At 41.3% G+C, this 25,060-nt stretch overlaps 1 protein-coding gene across 24 annotated transcripts in view; it reads left to right on the forward strand.

Annotated features, from left to right (window-relative positions):
* The window catches only part of LOC139418051 (discs, large homolog 2 (Drosophila)), a 290,161-nt gene that overhangs the window by 205,741 nt on the left and 59,360 nt on the right, over positions 1 to 25,060 (forward strand). For all 24 annotated transcript variants that reach the window (XR_011635267.1, XM_071167181.1, XM_071167182.1 and 21 more), the window contains one exon: positions 18,225 to 18,278. Coding sequence is in view for 23 of the 24 variants with exons in the window: in XM_071167181.1 (XP_071023282.1) it covers positions 18,225 to 18,278 (54 nt within the window). In the remaining variant the exon portion in view is untranslated. The remainder of the gene's footprint in view (positions 1 to 18,224; positions 18,279 to 25,060) is intronic.

Consider the following 25,060-nt stretch of genomic DNA (forward strand, 5'->3'; position numbering starts at 1 on the left):
GGAGTTCTCATGGCTAAAAGGGTTCTAATACAGCACAAATTGCACCCTATTCCCTATGTAGTACACTACTTTTGACCAGAGCCCTATGCAACCTGTTCAAAATTACTACACTTTAAAGGGAATAGGGTGCCATTTGGGACGCAGATTGATATTTGTAATTAACAAACTCGGTGTATTATAGTTATTAACACCTAATTAACCCCAGAAGTAGATCAGACCAGGCTCCCTTCAGTGAATCCCGCTCAGTCACATTTGTTGTAAGTTCAGGCTCTTTCTCAATTAGTCTTTCCTAGATTCCTCGCATCAGCTCTCATTTCGTCCTTCTCAAAATGCATTGGAGCAGAAGGCCCAAGGGGAGGGACCTTGGATTGTCTCCTCCAATACGGTTGAGAAGGAGGTGAGGAGATAGGATGCGAGGAATCACAGGATGTCAGTGTGTGCCAGTGTCAAGAGAGGAAGACAAATGGTTTGGAAATGGAGTCGAACAATAGTACAGTGTCTGTATGTACTACATCTATTCAGGACTTATACTGGCACACATACTGAGTGCCGAACTAGAGCACATACACAGCTGTGTGTGTGTGTGTATTTGTATTTATTATGGATCCCCATTTGCCAAGGCAGCAGCTACTCTTCCTGGGGTCCAGATAAATTAAGGCAGTTATACAATTTTTTTAAAATTACAATACATTCAAAACAGATTTCACAACACAGGCCCCTACTATACTACCACATTATCTACTAAACAAGATCCATGTGTACATGTGTACATGTGTGTATAGTGCGTATGTTATCGTGTGTGTGTGCGTGACATTATGACAGAGTATTGCGTAGGGACTCCTCACTCCTCCTTTACACATGGTGGTTATATAAAAAAAGGCCTCAGCAGTCAAGTTTACAAAGAAACAAAACAACAATTCTTATGGTGCGTTTTGTATCATCATAGGTTTTTGCTCTGAACTGAAAGTGCTATCCATCTCGAAAACGTGACTGCTGACTTAGGGATTGTATTAACAGTGAAGTAATGAACAAAATACTACAATATCATTTTTTGGAGTGGTATTTCTGGAAAGGCATGCAAGTTAACATTGAGTTAGCGTAGTGCAGTCCGCCGCCATTCATTTTCATCCAGTTAAATATACACTGCCTTTGAATACCAATCAAAATCCAGAATAGCGCCTCCTAATTGATTTCCCCGAGTACTGTGCATTCAAATGCACTCAATTTCCCAATCTTCCTCTCTCATTTTCTATTTGTACACATGCACGCACACCAGTGGAGGCTGCTGATTGGCTGAATACCTGGGGCGCAGGGTGGTTGGAGTTGTCAACAAAGCAGAATGACAGAAATATGATGCCAAGTTTTCAAACTACTGGTAGTTTATTTGAGTAGATAAATAAAGCGGTCTGTGCATTTGAACAACAGCATAAGGTTGATTTTGAAAATACGAGCACTTTTGGATGATGAAAATGAAACCTCTTGAACCTACTTTTTATCTATCTGAATATTTTCTTCACTCTGTCTGGAAACAAGATCTAATAGTGGCTGAGACCATACTATTCAAATGATACTATTCCCCAGATACCCGAGAGGAAATGTCATTACCACCACGTCATAACATGTGCTATTCTAGTTGATAAGGAAATGACAGAAATTGTGCCTAAAGTATTTTATATAACATTTTACATAAACAAAAAGTTTAATGTTTTTTTTTACTGTTTGGAAGTTTTCTTAATTCTAAGTGTTCATCATTGTCATGTCTAAATGTCCATATCTGCCTTGGTGATACTCAGAAACATGTATTTACCACATCAAAATCTTAATATTTTGCATTATTTTAGGAATTATCTTAAGAACAAGCATATAAGGTTCACATTTGGGAAAAATCATTAATATTAATTGTAATATAATACACCTTCTCAAAAATATGTACCGTGATGGTAATGACTTAGCATTGTGGGAATGACAGAATGTGGTGGAAATTACATTTAATTTACAGTGCGTTCGGAAAGTATTCAGATCCCTTGACTTTTTTCACATTTTGTTATGTTACAGCCTTATTCTAAAATCGATTAAATCATTTATTTCCCTAGTCAAGCTACACACAATACCCCATAATCACAAAGCAAAAACAGGTTTTTAGACATTTTTGCTAATTATTTTTTTTTAAAAGAAGAAAATATCACATTCACATATATACTCAGTACATTGTTGAAGCACCTTTGGCAGCGATTACAGTTCTGAGTCATCTTGGGTATGACGCAACAAGCTTGGCACACCTGTATTTGGGGAGTTTCTCCCATTCTTCTCAGCAGATCCTCTCAAGCTCTGTCAGGTTGGATGGGGAGCGTTGCTGTACAGCTATTTTCAGAGTTCTCCAGAGATGTTCAATTGGGTTCAAGTCTGGGCTCTGGCTGGGCCACTCAAGGACATTCAGAGACTTGTCCCGAAGCCACTCCTGAGTTGTCTTGGCTGTGTTCTTAGGGTCGTTGTCCTGTTGGAAGGTGAACCTTCGCCCCAGTCTGAGGTCCTGAGCACTCTGGAGCAAGTTTTCATTAAGGATCTCTCTGTACTTTGCTCCGTTCATTTGTGCCTTGATCCTGACTAGTCTCCCAGTCCCTGCTATTGAAAAACAACCCCACAGCATGATGCTGCCACCATCATGCTTCATCGTAGGGATGGTGCCAGATTTCCTCCAGACGTGACTCTTGGCATTCAGTTCAAAGAGTTCAATCTTGGTTTCATCAGACCAGAGAATCTTGTTTCTCAAGGTCTTAGAGTCTTTTGGTGCCTTTTGGCAAACTCCAAGCGGGCTGTCGTGCCTTTTACTGAGGAGTAGCTTCCACCACTCTACCATTAAGGCCTGATTGGTGGAGTGCTGCAGAGATGGTTGTCCTTCTGGAAGGTCCTCCCATCTCCACAGAAAACTCTAGAGCTGTCACGCACTGATCTGTTTCACCTGTCCTTGTGTTTGTCTCCACCCCCCTCCAGGTGTCGCCCATCTTCCCCACTTATCCCCTGGGTATTTATACCTGTGTTTTCTGTCTGTCTGTGCCAGTTTGTCTTGTTTGTTCAAGTCAACCAACTTTTTCTCAGCTCCTGTCTTTCCCCAGTCTTTTTCTCATCCTGCTGATTTTGACCCTTGTCTGTCCTGAATCTGAGCCCACCTGCCTGACCACTCTGCCTGCCCCTGACCCTGAGCCCGCCTACACCTTTGCCACTACTCTGGATTATTGACCCCTGCCTGCCTTGACCTGTTGTTTGCATGCCCCTGTTGTTGCAATAAACATTGTTACTTCAACACTGCACTTGGGTCTTACCTGAAACCTGATAAGAGCTCTCTCAGTGTGACCATCGTGTTCTTAGTCACCTCCCTGTCCATCACCCTTCTCCCCCATGTGCTCAGTTTGGCTGGGCGGCCAGCTCTAGGAAGAGTCTTGTTGATTCCAAACTTCTTCCATTTAAGAATGATGGAGACCAATGTGTTCTTGGGGACCTTCAATGCTGCAGAATGTTTTTTGTAGAAATATCTCAAGGATGATCAATGGAAACAGGATGCACCTGAGCTCAATTTCAAGTCACATAACAAAGGGTCTGAATACTTACAGTACAGTGTGAAAAAATGCTGTAAAGTAAGAAGTAAGTTATATTTATCAATTAACAAAATGCAAAGTGAGGGAATAGAAGAAAAATCTACATCAAATCAATATTTGGTGTGACCACCCTTTGCCTTCAAAACAGCTTCAATTCTTCTAGGTACACTTGCACACAGTTTTTGAAGAAACTCGGCAGGTAGGTTGGCCCAAACATCTTGGAGAATTAACAACAGTTCTTCTGTGGATTTAGGCAGCCTCAGGTGCTTCTCTTTCTACATGTAATCCCAGACAGACTAGATGTTGAGATCAGGGCACTGTGGGGGCCATACCATCACCTCCAGGACTCCTTGTTCTTCTTTACACTGAAGATAGTTCTTAATGATTTTCACTGTATGTTTGGGGTCGTTGTCATGCTGCAGAATACATTTCGGGCCAATCAGATGCCTCCCTAATGATATTTCATGATGGATAACTATCTGCCTGTACTTCTCAGCATTGAGGAGACCATTCATTCTGACCAAATCCCCAACTCCATTTGCAGAAATGCAGCCCCAAACTTGCAAGGAATCTCCACCATGCTTCACTCTTGCCTGCAGACACTCATTCGTGAACTGCTTTCCAGCCCTTCGGTGAACAAACTGCCTGCTGCTACAGCCAAATATTTCACATTTTGAATAATCAGTCCAGAGCACCTGCTGCCATTTTTCTGCACCCCAGTTCCTGTGTCTTTGTGTAATGGTTGAGTCGCTTGGCCTTGTTTCCAAGTCAGAGGTATGGCTTTTTGGCCGCAAGTCTTTCATGAAGGCCACTTCTGACCAGACTTCTCCGGACAGTAGATGGGTATACCAGGGTCCCATTGTTTTCTGCCAATTCTGAGCCGATGGCACTGCTGGACATCTTCCGATTGCGAAGGGAAGTAAGCATGATGTGTCTTTCATCTGCTACACTAAGTTTCCTTGGCCGATCACTGGGTCTACAGGCCTCAGCGTTGCCCGTTTCTTTGTGCTTCTTCAAAAGAGCTTGGACAGCACATCTGGAAACCCCTGTCTGCCTTGCCATGTCTGCCTGGGAGAGACCTTGCTGATGCGGTATAACTACCTTGTGTCTTGTTGCTGTGCTCAGTCTTGACTTTTGACAGTAAACTGTCTTCAGCAACCTCACCTTGTTAGATAAGTTTGGCTGTTCCTCACCCAGTTGTATTCCTCCTACACAGCTGTTTGTTAATGATTGTGTTTCAACCTACATATTGAATTGATCATTAGCACCTGTTTGGTATGATTGTTTAATCATACACCTGACTATGCCTACAAAATCCCTGATGTTTTGCAAGTGTACCTACAAGAATTGATGCTGTTTTGAAGTCAAAGGGTGGTCACACCAAGTATGGATATGATTTAGATTTGTCCACTCACTTTGCATTTAGTTAATTGATAAATATAATATATTAACATGTCTATTTTTGAAAGCATTCATAATTTACAGCATTTTTTCACACCTGCCTAAAACTTTTACACTGTATGTAAATAGGATATTTGTTTTTAAATGTTTGTACATTTGCAAAAAAAAAAAAAATGTAAAACCTGTTTTCGCTTTGTCATTATGGGGTATTGTGTATACATTGCTGAGTTTTTATTTAATCAATTTAAGAAGGCTGTAATGTAACAAAATGTGGGAAAGGTCAAGAGGTCTGAATCATTTCCAAAGGCACTGTAAAACAACTGATGAAAAATACTATAACATTTTTTTTGGAAGATGTTTAATTCGATTGAAGATAGAATACACCATTAAAAACAGGTTACATGCCTCAACTTAAAGTATCTTTTAGAACAATTTTGGGATTCAATGCATTAGGCAGAAATACATGGTTGGAAACACTGGTTGACATTAAACATTGTTCACTGGCTGCTATTGATTCAGACTAATGAGACAGGTGTTAAATACACCCATTCCACCCATTTGCTTTACATTCTGACACTGTTTTGAACAGATTAGATAATACTATTTAGAATGAGCAGCCAGCTCATGAACAAACTAGTGCACGAGAGAAACAAGCATGCAGATGCAATAAGTGAAAACACATGTTCTAACTGGGGATGTCTAACCTAATGTCACAAAGCATGATGTGCTAGCCAATTAACTTTAATTCTGAAATAACTTCATATTTCTGATTTAGAGCAGATATATATCAAACCTGGTTTCAAAAACAAATAGAGCAACACCTCCCAGCACAACGCCTCTCCCCCATGTGACCTACTAGTTGTGTGTATGTACTGACATATGCACACACGCTACATGTTAATGTTTTTAAATGTAGGTAAATTGTTAAGTCTTTCGTCTGTAATGTATTTTTGTTATGTGTTGGCCCCCGGTTAAGACTAGCTGTCTCCATTGGCGTCGGCAAATGGAGATTCTAACTAAAATCAATCAAATATTAGTTTAGAAAGACTTGAAATTGGCATGGGAGCTAACTAGCTAGCAAGCTACCAGGTTAAAGGTAGATTTGACAGAAAATAAATCTACCAAACTACAGTACCAGTCAAAAGGGTTTCTTTATTTTTCACATTGTAGAATAGTGAATACATAAAAACTATGAACACATATGGAATTATGTAGTAACCAAATGTGTTAATCAAAATATATACAGATGAACGTGGTACCTTCAGGCATTTGGAAATTGCTCCCAATGATGAACCAGATTTGTAGGTCTACAATTTTTTTTGTAGGTCTTGGCTGATTTCTTTGGATTTTCCCATGATCTCAAGCAAAGAGGCACTGAGTTTGAAGGTTGGCCTTGAAATACATCCACAGGTACACCTCAAATTGACTCAAACGATGTCAATTAGACTATCAGAAGTTTCTAAAGCCATGACATAATTTTCTGGAATTTTCCAAATTGTTTAAAGGCACAGTCAACTTAGTGTATGTAAACTTCTGACCCACTGGAATTGTGATACAGTGATTTGGATAAGTGAAATAATATGTCTAAGCAATTGTTGGAAAAATGACTTGTGTCATGCACAAAGTAGAGGTCCTACCCGACTTGTCAACAGGACATTTGTGGAGTGGTTGAAAGAAGAGTTAATGACTCCAACCTAAGTGTACGTAAACTTCTGACTTGAACTGTACATGCAGCTAATAAAAACATATGGAAATGTCTGCCCTACCTAAAATTACAACCAATTGCAACCAAAAAAATGGAAGTGGAAAGGGGAAAAAGTAAGGAACTTGTCTGTCGGCCCTGCATTAAAGAGCATATGGTTAAAGAAAATTGTGATAAATTAAAAATATAGCACACCAAAAAATTGACAGGCGTGCCATATAGATTGCAAAATAGTTGGGAAGAGATTTTTTACAGACCGATTCCATGGCACATGGTTAATGAACCTATACGCAAAAGCTTTCAATTTAAAATATTATACAAAATTCTTGCAACCAATAGAATGTTATTTATATAGGGGGATACAACCTTCACAGCTCTGCAGAATTTGCAGCGAAGGCAGAATCATTAGATAATTTGTTTTGGTACAGTCCATACTGAGAACCAATCTAGGCAACCATAGACATATAAACACCTAGACTAGGAAACCTAGACATACAAAAACCCCTAGACATACAAAAAACCTAGACAATACAAAACTAAACAAACCATCCTTGTCACACCCTGACCTAACCAAAATAATAAAGAAAACAAAGATAACTAAGGTGACGGTGTGACACCTGCAGATAGCACTACTGGGCGATCTGAATGTCATAGTCAATCGATCAATAAAATAACAATACTTTTAGCAAAAAAAATGATTTTACATTTACAATCTGTATAAATGTCAAAGGAATTCTACAATTCCTATATGTGTTCATTAACCCATTCAATTTAAATCACTGTCTGTTTCTAAGAATTTGTAAGATCCTTATTTGCATAAAATGGACAGAGACCAGTCTACCAAAATTAGCCAATAGCATTTATTCTCGAGAGCGCTGCTCATAGAACCATGTACAACAGTTTATATATCACATATGACGTCATAGGTTTTGAAATGTCTCTCCTCCTCTCGACCAGGACAAAGCAGGTTCAAAAGTTTATTCTAACTCACTAGCGCACATACCTGACACACTATATCTGGATTAACTCCTGAAGTCTCACCATAGTTTATTACCACTTAGCAGACAGTTCCAGATACGGACAACCTGGAGGGGCTCGCGCTGTCTTATTTTATCATCACAGAGTTATAGCTGAGTCGGTTCAAACATATGTTTGCTTACTTTAGACACAGACATACATTCCTTCTTCCACAATGGTTATCATTTCCAATTACCCCTTATCCATGCTACATAACCTCTTTCTTATGAACTAACATTATAAATCAGATATAGTAAAACAGGGTAGAATTCAATTAGTTATAGTTATAGTTAAATGTATACATTGTTTAGCCATTATTCATAAAATTTATAACAATAAACAATGAGAATAGAAAGGTTCTGAACTTTTGTGAAACATCACAGCACAGTTAAAAAATATATGGCAAATAGACATCCAATATGGATGTTGTTAAGAGATAGGTGGGAGAGGTTGATTGGAGCTGAAGGTTGGGACTAATAGCAAGATAAAACATGTAGAACATACGGGGTCTGTAAAATGTATATATGTTCAGAACTTTTGTGAAATAAAAATCAAACCGGATGGACATCAGAAATAGATGGGAGAGGTTGAGGGTAGAGGAAGGACAGGAGTAAAAACAAACAAAATAGAACTGTTGTAAAATAGACTGTGTCCATGAAATGTATATAGTACGTATTAGCTGGAAATACAGGCCTAAACATTGTTGTTCACTGGTTTGCTCCAATTGGGGGAGGGGTGGTAGGGTTGGAGGGTAGTAAAGGAAATATATTTATATATTTGTATGTGTATGTATTTGTATGTATGTATTTGTATATGTATGTATTTATATGTATGTATATGTGTGTGTATATATAAATATTTGCAAAAAAATATATATGGGGGATTGGAAGAAGATGCAGACAATTACATTGATGGAAGCTACAATCTATGTGCAATATTAAAGCTGATCTACCCCCTAAAAAATATATATAATACAAATTATAATAATAATAACAATTAGCAATTCCTGAGGCTGGTAACTCTAATGAACTCATCCTCTACAGCAGAGGTAACTCTGGGTCTTCCTTTCCTGTGGTGGTCCTCATGAGAGCCAGTTTCATCATAGCAGAGGTAACTCTGGGTCTTTCCTGTGGTGGTCCTCATGAGAGACAGATTCATCATAGCAGAGGTAACTCTGGGTCTTTCCTGTGGTGGTCCTCATGAGAGCCAGATTCATCATAGCAGAGGTAACTCTGGGTCTTTCCTGTGGTGGTCCTCATGAGAGCCAGATTCATCATAGCAGAGGTAACTCTGGGTCTTTCCTGTGGTGGTCCTCATGAGAGACAGATTCATCATAGCAGAGGTAACTCTGGGTCTTTCCTGTGGTGGTCCTCATGAGAGCCAGATTCATCATAGCAGAGGTAACTCTGGGTCTTTCCTGTGGTGGTCCTCATGAGAGACAGTTTCATCATAGCAGAGGTAACTCTGGGTCTTTCCTGTGGTGGTCCTCATGAGAGCCAGATTCATCATAGCAGAGGTAACTCTGGGTCTTTCCTGTGGTGGTCCTCATGAGAGACAGATTCATCATAGCAGAGGTAACTCTGGGTCTTTCCTGTGGTGGTCCTCATGAGAGCCAGATTCATCATAGCAGAGGTAACTCTGGGTCTTTCCTGTGGTGGTCCTCATGAGAGACAGATTCATCATAGCAGAGGTAACTCTGGGTCTTTCCTGTGGTGGTCCTCATGAGAGACAGTTTCATCATAGCAGAGGTAACTCTGGGCCTTTCCTGTGGTGGTCCTCATGAGAGACAGATTCATCATAGCAGAGGTAACTCTGAGTCTTCCTTTCCTGTGGTGGTCCTCATGAGAGCCAGATTCATCATAGCAGAGATAACTCTGGGTCTTTCCTGTGGTGGTCCTCATGAGAGCCAGATTCATCATAGCAGAGGTAACTCTGGGTCTTTCCTGTGGTGGTCCTCATGAGAGACAGATTCATCATAGCAAAGGTAACTCTGGGTCTTTCCTGTGGTGGTCCTCATGAGAGACAGTTTCATCATAGCAGAGGTAACTCTGGGTCTTTCCTGTGGTGGTCCTCATGAGAGACAGATTCATCATAGCAGAAGTAACTCTGGGTCTTCCTTTCCTGTGGTGGTCCTCATGAGAGCCAGATTCATCATAGCAGAGGTAACTCTGGGTCTTTCCTGTGGTGGTCCTCATGAGAGCCAGATTCATCATAGCAGAGGTAACTCTGGGTCTTTCCTGTGGTGGTCCTCATGAGAGACAGATTCATCATAGCAGAGGTAACTCTGGGTCTTTCCTGTGGTGGTCCTCATGATAGTCAGTTTCATCATAGCAGAGGTAACTCTGGGTCTTTCCTGTGGTGGTCCTCGTGAGAGCCAGATTCATCATAGCAGAGGTAACTCTGGGTCTTTCCTGTGGTGGTCCTCATGAGAGACAGTTTCATCATAGCAGAGGTAACTCTGGGTCTTCCTTTCCTGTGGTGGTCCTCATGAGAGCCAGATTCATCATAGCAGAGGTAACTCTGGGTCTTTCCTGTGGTGGTCCTCATGAGAGACAGATTCATCATAGCAGAGGTAACTCTGGGTCTTTCCTGTGGTGGTCCTCATGAGAGACAGTTTCATCATAGCAGAGGTAACTCTGGGTCTTTCCTGTGGTGGTCCTCATGAGAGACAGTTTCATCATAGCAGAGGTAACTCTGGGTCTTTCCTGTGGTGGTCCTCATGAGAGCCAGATTCATCATAGCAGAGGTAACTCTGGGTCTTTCCTGTGGTGGTCCTCATGAGAGACAGATTCATCATAGCAGAGGTAACTCTGGGTCTTTCCTGTGGTGGTCCTCATGAGAGACAGTTTCATCATAGCGCTGGATGGTTTTTGCGACTGTTGTTCTTTGTTTGCTTATATGACCTGTTTTTGCCATAATATGGACTTGGTATTTAACCAAATAGGGCTATCCTTTGTATACCAACCCTACCTTGTCACAACACAACTGATTGGCTCAAACACACTAAGAAATAAAGAAATTCCACAAAATAACTTTTAACAAGGCACACCTGTTAATTGAAATTAATTCCAGGTGACTACTATGCAAAGCTGTCATCGAGGCAAAGGGTGGCTACTTTGAAGAAACTCAAATATTGTTTAACACTTTTTTGGATAATACATGATTTCTTCACTATTATTCTACAATGTAGAAAATAGTAAAAGTCATAACTGTTCTGATTATTTATTTACAAGTTACAATTAGATTTTTGCTTTAGCGCAATCTGTACCTGATAGAGCAGATCTAGTCTCACGTGTGGAAGCAAGCCATCTGGCGCTGAGAGACTCACTGGGATGGAGACAAGAGCAGACCCAGAAGATCTGACTGAACGGACGCACATTTGAGTGCCCCAGGACGGTCTCTTTACCTTGTGCTGTGACAATTTATGTTATGAAATCCTGCAATTTCAATGGGGCAGTTCCCAGTCATAGAGAATAGATGGCAAAACAATCCAAGCAATGTTAGCACATTCTATGCAAAGTCACTGAGTGGCAGAGAAGTACATTGCATTTGGAAAGTATTCAGACCCCTACACCTTTTCCACATTTTGTTACGTTTACGTTTAAATCAACATTTTCCTCATCAATCTACACACGATACCCCATAATGACAAAGCAAAACAGTTTTTTAGAAATGTTAGCAAATTTCTTTGCCACCGCCTGTGAATGTTAAAATGTGACACACACACACACACACACACACACACACACACACACACACACACACACACACACACACACACACACACACACACACACACACACATGCACCCTGATCTGTCTACCTGATCCAAACAATTTGCCTTTGTGAAACATCGTGGAGCTTCAGTTGATGGAAACCCAGCTAGCAATGAGAAATCGGCACAGAAGCGGCCCTCTTCCGGGGGCCGGAACTGATTGAATCGGCCCGGAATCAAAATGAATTGCCAAGTACATCAGACCGTTTCCGTCTACTTTGCCAGCATCTTACCAGAATGCCCCCAGAAGCGGCCCGATGCAAATTGAAATAAATGTTTTACCCGATTTAGTCATTTTAAATATTACTATTATACATTCAAATTACACTCTACAGAAACGGCCAACTGCTTTCTTCTGGAAAATGTGAAGTCCAAGATGGACAAAGGGGGTGTTGTGGGGGCTGTGTTTCTGGACCTAAGGAAGGCTTTTGATACTGTTAACCATGAGATTCTCATCACAAAATTGTCCAAGTTCAACTTTTCCCCTGATGCCTTGAGATGGATGAAATCATACCTTGAAGGCAGAACTCAGTGTGTCAGAGTGAGCAATGAGCTGTCGCCCACTCGTAGCTATGATGTGGGCGTGCCCCAAGGGTCAATACTGGGGCCCCTCCTGTTCAGCCTGTACATTAATGATCTGCCTTCTGTCTGTACTGGGTCTGAAGTTCAAATGTATGCAGATGATACAGTGATATATGTGCATGCAAAGAGCAAACAACAAGCTGCACAAGAACTCACTACTGTAATGGTCCAGGTTACAAAGTGGCTCAGTGACTCGTGTTTGCATCTCAATGTGAAAAAAACTGTTTGCATGTTCTTCACAAAGAGGGCAACAGATGCTACTGAGCCAGATGTCTATGTGTCAGGGGAGAAGCTCCAGGTGGTATCCGATTTTAAGTACCTTGGCATCATACTTGATTCCAACCTCTCTTTTAAAAAGCATGTGAAAAAAGTAATTCAAATAACCAAATTCAACCTAGCTAATTTCCGATTTATACGAAATTGTTTGACTACAGAGGTAGCAAAACTGTACTTCGAAACTATGATACTCCCCCACTTAACATACTGCTTGACTAGTTGGGCCCAAGCTTGCTGTACAACATTAAAACCTATTCAGTCTGTCTACAAACAGGCTCTCAAAGTGCTTGATAGGAAGCCCAATAGCCATCATCATTGTCACATTCTTAGAAAGCATGAGCTCTTGAGTTGGGAAAATCTTGTGCAATACACCGACGCATGTCTTGTATTCAAGATCCTTAATGGCCTGGCTCCCCCTCCACTCAATATTTTTGTTAAACAGAAAACCCAGACATATGGCAGCAGATCCACAAGGTCTGCCATGAGAGGTGACTGTATAGTTCCCCTAAGGAAAAGCACCTTTAGTAAATCTGCATTCTCTGTGAGAGCTTCCCATGTCTTGAAAACACTGCCATCAGACACACATAACTGCACCACATATCACACTTTCACAAAATGCTTGAAGACATGGCTAAAGGTTAATCAGATTTGTGAACATGGTCCCTAGCTGTGTGTTGCCGCTTTCCATGTTGTCTGTTGTCTGTAGCTTGTGAGGTGTGGAAACACTTTGTTGCTTTTATGAATTTTGTCTTGCTGCTTTTTGTTTTATGTTGCTCTGTCTTTATGCTACGTCTTGCTTGTCCTATGTTGCTCTGTATGCTATGTCTTGCTTGTCCTATGTTGCTATGTCTTGCTTGTTCTATGCTGCTATTGTCTATATTGTAATTTTTTTTAATAACCTGCCCAGGGACTGCGGTTGAAAATTAGCCGGCTGGCTAAAACCGGCACTTTTACTGAAACGTTGATTAATGTGCACTGTCCCTGTAAAAATAAAAATAAACTCAAACTATACCCATCAACAGATTTATTTATATATATATATTTTTTAACCCCCTTTTTTTCATGGCCAATTGTCTTGTCTCATCGCTGCAACTCCTGTCCAGCCTCGGAAGAGGTGAAGGTCGAAAACCTTGCGTCCTTCCGAAACACAACCCTGCCAAGTCGCACTGCTTTTTGACACAATGCATGTTTATCCCAGCAACCATGTCAGCATGCATGCGCCTGGCCCGCCACAGGAGTCACTACAGTGTGATGGGATAAGGACATCCCGGCCCGCCGAACCCTCCCCTAACCCGGACGACGCTGGGACCATTGTGCGTCTCCTGATCAGTCTCCCAGTCGTGGCCGGCACGGGTATCGAACCAGCATCTGTAGCAACACAGTTTGAAACACTACGATGCAGTGTCTTAGACTGCTGCGCCACTCGGGAGTCCCCATCCACAACATTTTTAATGCTTATGTCATGGATCCCTCCGGAACATTCATTATGGACACCTGTCCCATATTCCCACTGATTAGTACTTGTATAAGTGTGCCGTTTGGTTTCTGAGGTACTCCTCGCTCTTTTGTTTTGGGATTCTACCTTGTGTGTTTTGTTACATATTTCTTTGGTCTTCATCCCCGTGCCCTTACACGGCATGCCTTGATTTGGGGTATAATAAAAAGCCCTATTACGCATTCCTGCGCCTGTCTCCCGAATCATTGTTACCAACGTGACAGCTTAGTAATTGCCCTGCACAATGTATCAAAATACTAAAATACTACTTAAACAGGACTATTAAATAATTTAATTTAAATGTTAATTACATTTTTGGATCACAGAAACAATGAGGAAATATGGGAAATAAATAAATAATGAAATGTTAATTATATAAAGCAGCCCGTGTAATCATCTGATAGATAGTAGCCACAATCGGCCCGATACATTTGGGCCATATAACTCACACCGGAATCGGCCTGAGCCCCAAGTAATACATTTGGGCCAGATAACTCACACCGGAATCGGCCCGAGCTCAATCCCCGCATCCTAGCCATAAGTAATACTGCCAAAGGCGGCCCAGACTCTGGCCACATGACGTCGACCGAGTCTGACTCTCAGCCGAGTGCCTGGACTCTCAGCCCGAATCGGCCCAGATCCACTGTGCTAGCTGGGAACATCTTAAGGGTTTGACGGAATTCTTACCCGCTTCCTTTAAAAATGGCCCAAACAACGTTCTTCTATAGCATATTTTTATAGCATATTTTATTAACTGCAGTGGCACTCTGGTTATTGGCAGCGGACCATCTAGACTGTTCAAACTGACAAGGAACATTGATGAATGTGAAAACGTCTTACTTTTTGTATGTTTTTAACTTCTCAGCAAATTAAAGGCCTTAGTTAGAAAGGCTAAAAGACACTTAATTGGAAAGGCTATTGGGAGCTAATTGTGTAGCAATGAAATATCTTAGAATTATCTGTTCGTGGAAGACTTGCAAATATTCGTATAGTCTCACCTGGATGGAAGCTGTATCGTGAGTTATCAGTCCACTCTATTTACTTCACATGCCATAAACCATTCTGTGGGCATTGTTTACTGTTATTATGGATTATTATTATTAGAGGCTTGCACATTTAGCATTGTCGTGTCTTTACTATCATTAACTGAAGACTGATAGTTTTTATCAAATATTCTCTGTAATTAGTTACTGCGCGATCAACTGATTAATCACGTAACTAATTCACTAGGAAGTCGGGGCACCAAGGAAAAATATTCAGATTACAAAGTTATCATTTCCTAAAATAACTTTTCAATTATTTTATCTGATCAATTAGTCTTTGAATTAATGAATTATTTACTTTACCTCACGTTAGTCTCATTCCAAACGTCGTAAATTGTTGGTCATCTGCACGAACCCAGTCTTCACTATGAGTCATCCATACATCAATTGTCTTGAATCATTTATTTATTACTAACTAAGTAATTCACAGAAATGCATAAACAAACAAACAAACACGGGAAATGTGGTGAAATTCTCCTATCATGAAATCATGAACCTGATAGAAATTGAACCTATCATGAACCTATCATGAAATTCTCCTTAATGAAATGATAGGAGAATGTGCCCTGGTGGGCTAAACTGGCATGGCGGCTTGTTAGACAAAAGTCACTACAGTTAATGATTATAACAATTGAAATTCTAATCCTTTACACATGAATGCTCACTCATTCGGGAACAATTGCAATCAATATATATATTTACACTCAGTGTGTCGTGTTGATCGCTGGTGAAAAGTTTGTGTCTTTTGTAGAATTGTCCGTCTCTCTCCCGCTGTCTCTCGGTTGTGGTTAGAGGGGATAGTTCAAAGTGACATTCATTCATTTGTTATAGAATGGATGTTTCGGCGGTTGTCGTTCTTCGCGTTCAATGATACCGAATTCCTAGCTGCAGACTAGTAATCAATATCAAAGACTTGTTCTTATTCTGTCAGTATCGATAGTCTAAGAGTTTAACCACGTGGTATGGTTAAAAGATTCAGCAATGGTCTACAACCTTTAGCCATCTCATAATTGAGTTAAGCTTGGTCTGCTGATCGAAAACCCGAGTTTTTTTATTTATTGGGAATGACAGAAAAGGCTGTCCCAGGATGTCTGACCCTAACTGGGCTCAGAGGCGGTCCTCTGATTTAGTTCAAATCAAAAGGGAATTGTATTTTTCTTCATTAAACAGTCCAAAATCATAGTACACAATTATACAAACAGTATCATACTCACTCATTCATCTTATACAACAATTAGATGTAAACCTCATATCTGAGGCTATTATATAAACAGCGTTATGGTAATGTGGCCACACCGTCTCCCACGAGCTTCCTAAGTTGTGACAAACGGACCAGTTTGTAGCTGGATTCTTCACCGATCTTTTAGACTTTCTCCGGAACATGAAATTTGTTCGTACCTCAAGTCCTGTGAGGTGGAAGGATTTCCTTTGTTCTCCATGAAAAACGACTCTCTATAACTGTGTGTCCATGAGGTCTTCTCAGGAATTTACGACCTCTGACCACAGCAGCCTAGTTGAAGGAGGCAAGGGGGAGGCAGGGAGAGGGGGATGGGCTAGCTATAACCAAAGAGGCCAACGTCATGACAGCATGCATAATACTCTATGCCTTCAGAAAGTATTCACACCCCTTGACTTTTTCCACATTTTTTTTTGCATTTCAGCCTGAATTTTGTATTAATTCAATTTAGATTTTTTTTGTCACTGGCCTACACACAATACCTCATAATGTCGAAGTGAAATTATGTTTTTGGAATTATTCACAAATTAATTTAAAAAATGAAAAGCTTGAGTCAATTAGTATTCAAACCCTTTGTATGGCAAGCCTAAATAAGTTAATGAGTAGAAATGTGCTTAACAAGTCACATAATAATTTGCATGGACTCACTCTGTGTGCAAAAATAGTGGTTAACATGATTGACTGCCTTATCTCTGTACCCCACACATACAATGATCTGTACTGTCACACAGATTCAACCACAAGACTAGGGAGGTTTTCCAATGCCTTGCAAAGAAGGGTAAAAATACAAAATAAAGCAGACATTGAATATCCCTTTGAGCAGGAAGTTATTAATTACACTTTGGATGGTGAATCAATACACCCAGTATTGATACAGGCGTCCTCCCTAACTCGGTTCCCGGAGAGGAAGGAAACCACTCAGGGACTGCCTGTACAGAATACATTTTTTCCAAAACATGCATCCTATTTGCAACAAGGCAAAGGCAAAAAGTAAAAATATATATATTGTCACATACACCAGATAGGTGCAGTTTTACAGGAGCAGCCATAGTAGTACGGTGCACCTGGAGCAAATTAGGGTTAAGTGCCTTGCTCAAAGACACATAGACAGATTTTTCATCTTGTCGGCTTAGGTATTTGAACCAGCGACTTATCGATTATTGGCCTGACGTTTTAACCGCTAGGCTAAAATTATACTGCAAAAATGTGGCAAAACAATTAACTTTTTGTCCTGAATCCAATACAACACATTACTGAGTATCACTCTTCATATTCTCAAGCATAGTGGTGACTGCATCATGTTATGGGTATGCTTGTAGTCGTTAAGGACTGGGGAGTTTTTCTGGATAAAAAATAAATGGAATGAAGCTAAGCACAGGCAAAATCCCAGAGGAAAACCTGGTTCAGTCTGCTCTCCACCAGACACTGGGAGAAGAATTCCCCCTTCAGCAGGACAATAACCTAAAACACAAGGCCAAATCTACACTGGAGTTGCTTACCAAGAAGACAGTGAATGTTCCTGAGTGGCCAAGTTACAGTTTTGACTCTAATCTGCTTGAAAATCAATGACAAGACCTGAAAATGGTTGTCCAGCAATGATCAACAACCAATTTTACAGTGCTTGAAGCATTTTGAAAAGAATAATGGGCACCTGTTTCACAATCCAGATGTGGAAAGCTCTTAATAGCTTACCCAGAAAGACTCAAAGCTGTAATCGCTGCCAAAGCTGCTTCTACAAAGTATCGACTCAGGTGTGTGAATACTTACATAAATTAGTTATTTTCAATAAATTAGCAAATATTTCTAAAAACATGTTTTCACTTTGACATTATAGGGTATTGTGTGTAGATGGGGGAGAAAAAAATGATTTAATCAATTTTGAATTTAGGCTGAGTCAAGGGGTATGAATAGTTTCTGAAGGCACTGTATTCTGGGACGGTTTAGCATTTGTAAGACGGCTCTTGAATTCCTCATGATACAGGGTGAAGTCACCACATGATCCAGGGGCTGTCCCCTGGATCCATTTATAGAAAGTAGGACACTAGTGGGTTTAGGCATCTCTTGCTGTTTCTTATCCTCTTCCCCACTCTCTCTCTTTTTCAGGCGAGTCCCGCTCCAATAATTGTCAACACCGACACTCTGGAGAGCGTACCTTACGTGAGTTCCTCTTTATCTTTTATGCTTCGCCCCATTTTTTATGTTGCATTTGATTATATTTTGGCAATTCATTTAGTTATGTTAATAAGCACAAACAAAATATATTTCCCTGTGTACTCACTTTAAGTAGTCTTTATTAGCCATATGAGAGGGGAATTATGTTTTGAGGACGGATTTGTCAATGGACACAATGTTATATTCTTGAATATTTATCTGAAACACAATATACAGTATATGGGTAAAACAAATAAGGCCGCTGTTGTGAATTATTAATAGTTTTTATAAGTAAAACACCAACACAGGACCACTGATTTGTACAGCCCAAAAGCCTGCATTTTGGTTTGGCATCAGAACTTTTCTCTTAATAGATATTTATTATTGATGCCTTCTCTTTGTTGGCACTGGGATTCTGGTGGGACGAAGTGCTTCAAAAGCTATTTGGACACAATTTGGAGTGAGATGGTGAATTAATGAGCAAGATTTAGGGTGAAAGTAAAGTAAGGTGCTGTATGAAATGTAATCTGTTGTAGTAGGGGAAGGGAATGTCATGGGAGGATGTTTTTAAACATAATTAGAAGCTATAAAGCGACTTGTTTAGTGACACGTAGCCAGTCCAGTCAGCTACACTGTATACAAACAGTAGCATCTTCTTGATGACTCTGTCCTTCAAGAAAGCTGCAGCAAATTACATTTTAACATAATGAACAGAGCAGAGAACTCATCACTGTAATGAAAGACAGTTGCATAATACAAAGCCTGGAAGAAGCATGTTATTTCCTCATGATGCTAATCACATTTTGTCCCTCGACTGTTTCCAATAAATGTCAGTAAGCATCCTTGGAAATGCCACTTTGTTTCTGAATGACCTGCCAAAAGTTGTTTACTATTTCACTGCTTTGCCTCTTAGCTCATTCACTGCCTGTTCTAGACAAAAAATATTGAAGATTCCAGAAGAGCACCATTCTCAATTATATAGCCATGACTTCCATCCCCCGTGTCCACATTGTGTTTGTGACCAGATTTACTGGTCACAAGCTTGTCAGTGTTATTATTAAGCAATAAGGCACGGGAGGGGGGTGGGGGGTGGTTTATGGCCAATATATCATGGCTAAGGGCTGTTCATAAGCACAGCGCAACACGGAGTATATTGGCCAGATATCACACCCCCAAGAATATTGGCCATATATCACACCCCCAAATTGCCTTATTGCTATTATAAACTGGCTGCCAATGTAATAAGAGCAGTGAAAATACATGTTTGTCATACCCGTGATATATGGTCTGATATACCACGGTTGTCAGCCAATCAGTATTAAGAGCTCGAACCACCCAGTTTGTAATTGCATTTCACTGTTCCAAAGAAGTTGAAAGATCTGTAATAGATTGTTTTACCCATGTTGTGTTTCAGATAAATATTCAAGAATATAACATTGTGTCCATTGACAAATCCGTCCTCAAAACATAATTCCCCTCTCATATGGCTAATAAAGACTACTTAAAGTGAGTACACAGGGTGGCAGGTTAGTGGTTAGAGTAACCGGACTAGTAACCGGAAGGTTGCAAGTTCAAACCCCCGAGCTGGCAAGTTACAAATCTGTTGTTCTACCCCTGAACAGGCAGTTCTGCGATTGGCCGTCATTGAAAATAAGAATTTGTTCTTAACTGACTTGCCTAGTTAAATAAAGGTAAAATAAAAAAATTACTCACAGCATCAAGGTGGTCCTGTATCACTCAGTTGATAGAGCATGGAGTTGCAATGGGTTTGGTTCCTGCTGGGGCCACCAATACAAAAATAATGTATGGATGCTCTACTGTAAGTCACTTAGGATAATGGCATATATTATTGTTATATTGCTATATATTATTGTTACCCATCCATCTCTAACTCGACCTAAGTCGTATCATTTCACAAACCCTGAAGTCATCAACACTCATATAGGTCATTTGAAAGAAATTATGTTTGAAGGATGCTCAATGCAAATAGGTCAAATGGTATATAATTGTACATCCAACATGAAGTATTCTGAGGTGATTCTCAGCACATAATGTTCTTCCCCTTTGTGGATACTTAAATAAGAAGAAACTGCAAAGCATACATCATCACACAGGAAGTTTCCTCCAAAGCTGCGTGGCCTGCATTCTCCGGTCAGAAGTGCAGGGTAAGGAGAGGCAGAGCGGGCATCACTGAATTTCCTGTAGGCGGCAGGGCCTGGATAGCACAAGAGTGATGAATTTCCCTGGAAAACCAGGTGTTAACTCTAGATTTCCCTCTGCAGACCGTGCTTCCCTTTTCCCTCTGCAGACCGTGCTTCCCTTCTCCCTCTGCAGACCGTGCTTCTCTTCTCCCTCTGCAGACCGTGCTTCCCTTCTCCCTCTGCAGACCGTGCTTCCCTTCTCCCTCTGCAGACCGTGCTTCCCTTCTCCCTCTGCAGACCGTGCTTCTCTTCTCCCTCTGCAGACCGTGCTTCCCTTCTCCCTCTGCAGACCGTGCTTCCCTTCTCCCTCTGCAGACCGTGCTTCTCTTCTCCCTCTGCAGACCGTGCTCCGTGCTTCCCTGCAGACCGTGCTTCCCTTCTCCCTCTGCAGACCGTGCTTCCCTTCTCCCTCTGCAGACCGTGCTTCCCTTCTCCCTCTGCAGACCGTGCTTCCCTTCCTGCAGACCGTCTTCCCTTCTCCCTCTGCAGACCGTGCTGCAGACCGTGCTTCCCTTCTCCCTCTGCAGACCGTCTTCCCTTTTCCCTCTGCAGACCGTGCTTCCCTTCTCCCTCTGCAGACCGTGCTTCCCTTCTCCCTCTGCAGACCGTGCTTCCCTTCTCCCTCTGCAGATCGTGCTACCCTTTTCCCTCTGCAGACCATGCTTCTCTTCTCCCTCTGCAGACCGTGCTTCCCTTCTCCCTCTGCAGACCGTGCTTCCCTTCTCCCTCTGCAGATCGTGCTACCCTTCTCCCTCTGCAGATCGTGCTACCCTTTTCCCTCTGCAGACCATGCTTCTCTTCTCCCTCTGCAGACCGTGCTTCTTTAAAGGGGCAATTTGGCATTGGTACATCCATTTTTGGACTTTTAATGTAATGATGTATACTGTAAAGCCATTGATTCTTGAAGCTTAAAACTTATAAATGCCTCATGAGCTTAACTCAACTGTGTTACTCCATCAGACCCCAAAATATAAGCTTGTTTTACTCCACTGTTTATTAACAATGTAATTGTAAACAAACACTGTAGATAATGTTGATATGATGCATGGTCAGTCCTCCTGATGCATGGTCAACCATAGCTCCGTCAATTAGTTTGAGAATGGTTACATTTCTCCAGCCCCATCCCTCAGCTGTTTAGCAAAATTGATGTTGATGTTGTTTGAACTGCAGTTTATCCCTTTAAAACAATTCAACTCTAAGGAGGTTGACAGACCTTAGTATTATAATAAAGAGTTTTCCAAAGCAGTGTCTTTTAAAGATGCAGAAGGTAGGCACTGATGTGGTACACTTTTGATGTTTTATGAAGACATTTGCTTCCTTTGTCATGTGTTACGTTACGTCCAAGGTGGGTGACAATAGGCAAAGGGAGGGGAACCCACTTCATTCAGCTGCCAAATCATCCACAAGGCACCTTTTTTCATTTGGAAGACCTTAGCCTGTTTGCTAGCAACACGACACCAGAATGATACGCCATATAAACAAATTAAAACCTATGCTAACACCACAGATGTGTCGAAAGCTGCATCATTACCACTAGAACAGAGGGCACGATCAAAGCGTATGATTGCTCAGAAACGGTCTATCCTGAGCTTCATGGTCTGTTGTCCTATGTTTCATGGTCTGTTTTCTGGAATTCCTTGTTCTGCCATCCTGACTTTCATGGTCTGTTGTCCTGAGTTCCTTGGTCTGTGGTCCTGACTTTCGTGGTCTGTCGTCCTGAATTTCCTGGTCTGTCGTCCTGACTTTCATATTCTGTTGTCTGGAATTCCTTGGTCTGTCGTCCTGACTTTCATGGTCTGTCGTCCTGACTTTCACGGTCTGTTGTCCTGAGTTGCATGGTCTGTTGTACCGAATTCCTTGGTCTGTCGTCCTGACTTTCATGGTCTGTTGTCCTGACTTTCATGGTCTGTTGTCCTGAGTTGCATGGTCTGTCATCCTGAGTTTCATATTCTGTTGTCCGGAATTCCTTGGTCTGTCGTCCTGATTTTCATGCTCTGTCGTCATGACTTTCATGCTCAGTCGTCCTGACTTTCATGGTCTGTTGTCCTGAGTTGCATGGTCTGTTGTCCTGAGTTCCTTGGTCTGTCCTCCTGAATGTCATGGTCTGTCGTCCTGACTTTCATGGTCTATTGTCCGGAATTCCTCGGTCTGCCGTCGTGACTTTCATGGTCTATTGTCCGGAATTCCTCGGTCTGTCGTCCTGGCTTTCATGATCTGTCATCCTGAATTTCATGATCTGTCGTCCTGAATTTCATGGTCTGTCGTCCGGAATTCCTTGGTCTGTCGTCCTGACTTTCATGGCCAGTTATACTCAGTTTCATGGTCTATGATCCTGACTTTCATGGTCTGTTGTCCTGACTCTCCTGATCTGTTGTTCTGAGTTTCATGGCCTGTTGTCCTGACTTTCATGACCAGTTGTCCTCAGTTTCATGTTCTGTTGTCCTGACTTTCATGGTCTGTCATCCTGACTTTCATGGCCTGTTGTCCTGACTTTCATGGCCTGTTGTCCTGACTTTCATGGTTTGTTGTCCTGACTTTCATGGCCAGTTGTCCTCAGTTTCATGGAATAGTGTCCTGACTTTCATGGCCAGTTGTTCTGAGTTTCATGGTCTGTTGTCCTGAGTTTCATGGTCTGTCGTCCTGAGTTTCATGGTCTGTTGTCCGGAATTACTCAGTTTGCCGTCTTGACTTTCATGGTCTGTCGTCTTGACTTTCATGTTCTGTCGTCCTGACTTTCATGGTCTGTTGTCCCGAATTTCCTGGTCTGTCGTCCTGAATGTCATGGTCTGTCGTCCTGAATTTCATGGTCTGTCATCCTTAATTTCATGGTCTGTCGTCCTGACTTTCATAGTGTGTTGTCCGGAATGTCTTGGCCAGTTGTCCTGAGTTTCATGGCTTTTTGTCCTGACTTTCATGGCCAGTTGTTCTGAGTTTCATGGTCTGTTGTCCTGAGTTTCCTGGTCTGTCGTCCTGAGTTTCATGGTCTGTCATCCTGACTTTCATGGTCTGTCGTCCTAACTTTCATGGTCTGTTGTCCTGAGTTGCATTGTCTGTTGTCTTAAGTTCCTTAGTCTGTCATCCTGACTTTCATGGTCTGTTGTCCTTAGTTGCATGGTCTGTTGTCTTAAGTTCCTTAGTCTGTCATCTTGACTTTCATGGTCTGTCGTCCTGAGTTTCATGGTCTGTCATTCTGACTTTCATGGTCTATTGTCCGGAATTCCTTGGTGTGTCGTCCTGACTTTCATGGTCTGTTGTCCTGAGTTTCATGGTCAGTTGTCCTGTGTTTCTTGGTAAGTTGTCCTCAGTTTTATGTTCTGTTGTTCTGACTTTCATGGTCTGTTGTCCTGAGTTTCATGGTCAGTTGTCCTCAGTTTCATGGTCTGTTGTCCTGATTTGACAACAGTTTCATGTTCTGTTGTCCTCAGTTTCATGTTCTGTTGTCCTGAGTTTCATGTTCTGTTGTCCTCAGTTTCATGTTCTATTGTCCTCAGTTTCATGTTCTGTTGTCCTGAGTTTCATGTTCTGTTGTCCTGAGTTTCATGTTCTGCTGTCCTGAGTTTCGTGTTCTTTTGTCCTCAGTTTCATGGTCTGTTGTCCTGATTTGACAACAGTTTCATGTTCTGTTGTCCTCAGTTTCATGTTCTGTTGTCCTGAGTTTCATGTTCTGTTGTCCTGAGTTTCATGTTCTGTTGTCCTCAGTTTCATGTTCTGTTGTCCTGAGTTTCATGTTCTGTTGTCCTGAGTTTCATGTTCTGTTGTCCTGAGTTTCATGTTCTGTTGTCCTCAGTTTCATGTTCTGTTGTCCTGAGTTTCATGTTCTGTTGTCCTCAGTTTCATGTTCTGTTGTCCTGAGTTTCGTGTTCTTTTGACCTCAGTTTCATGTTCTGTTGTCCTGTGTTTCATGTTCTGTTGTCCTGAGTTTCATGTTCTGTTGTCCTCAGTTTCATGTTCTGTTGTCCTCAGTTTCATGTTCTGTTGTCCTGAGTTTCGTGTTCTTTTGTCCTCAGTTTCATGTTCTGTTGTCCTGAGTTTCATGTTCTGTTGTCCTGAGTTTCATGTTCTGTTGTCCTGAGTTTCATGTTCTGTTGTCCTGAGTTTCATGTTCTGTTGTCCTGGGTTTCATGTTCTGTTGTCCTGAGTTTCATGTTCTGTTGTCCTCAGTTTCATGTTCTGTTGTCCTGAGTTTCATGTTCTGTTGTCCTGAGTTTCATGTTCTGATGTCCTGAGTTTTGAAGAATCAGTGGGACCTTGTGTCTGCTTCATGCTTACCAGTATACGGTGTCCATATTAGGACAGCCTCAGTCTCAGCACAAGCCACAACTCAGACAAAGGTCTCATTACTAAAACAAAGACTGAACACCAGCTGGGAGAGCTAGCACAGTGTTTCTTGACTTATGAATGTACTAGACTGTTGATACAGTGCCATCTTTTATACAATGTGTATGCATTTTTTGATGAAGTTATACTGTATCTCTCTACTCACAAGGGTTCTGCCCATATGACACATGAAATAATATGTGGGTGAACCTTTTGTCAGAAATGGCTTTGACAGACAAATTCATTTATTCTATTATTTGTTTGATATGT

This window comes from Oncorhynchus clarkii, chromosome 10, assembly GCF_045791955.1.
Source record: "Oncorhynchus clarkii lewisi isolate Uvic-CL-2024 chromosome 10, UVic_Ocla_1.0, whole genome shotgun sequence".
Taxonomy (NCBI): Eukaryota; Metazoa; Chordata; class Actinopteri; order Salmoniformes; family Salmonidae; genus Oncorhynchus; species Oncorhynchus clarkii.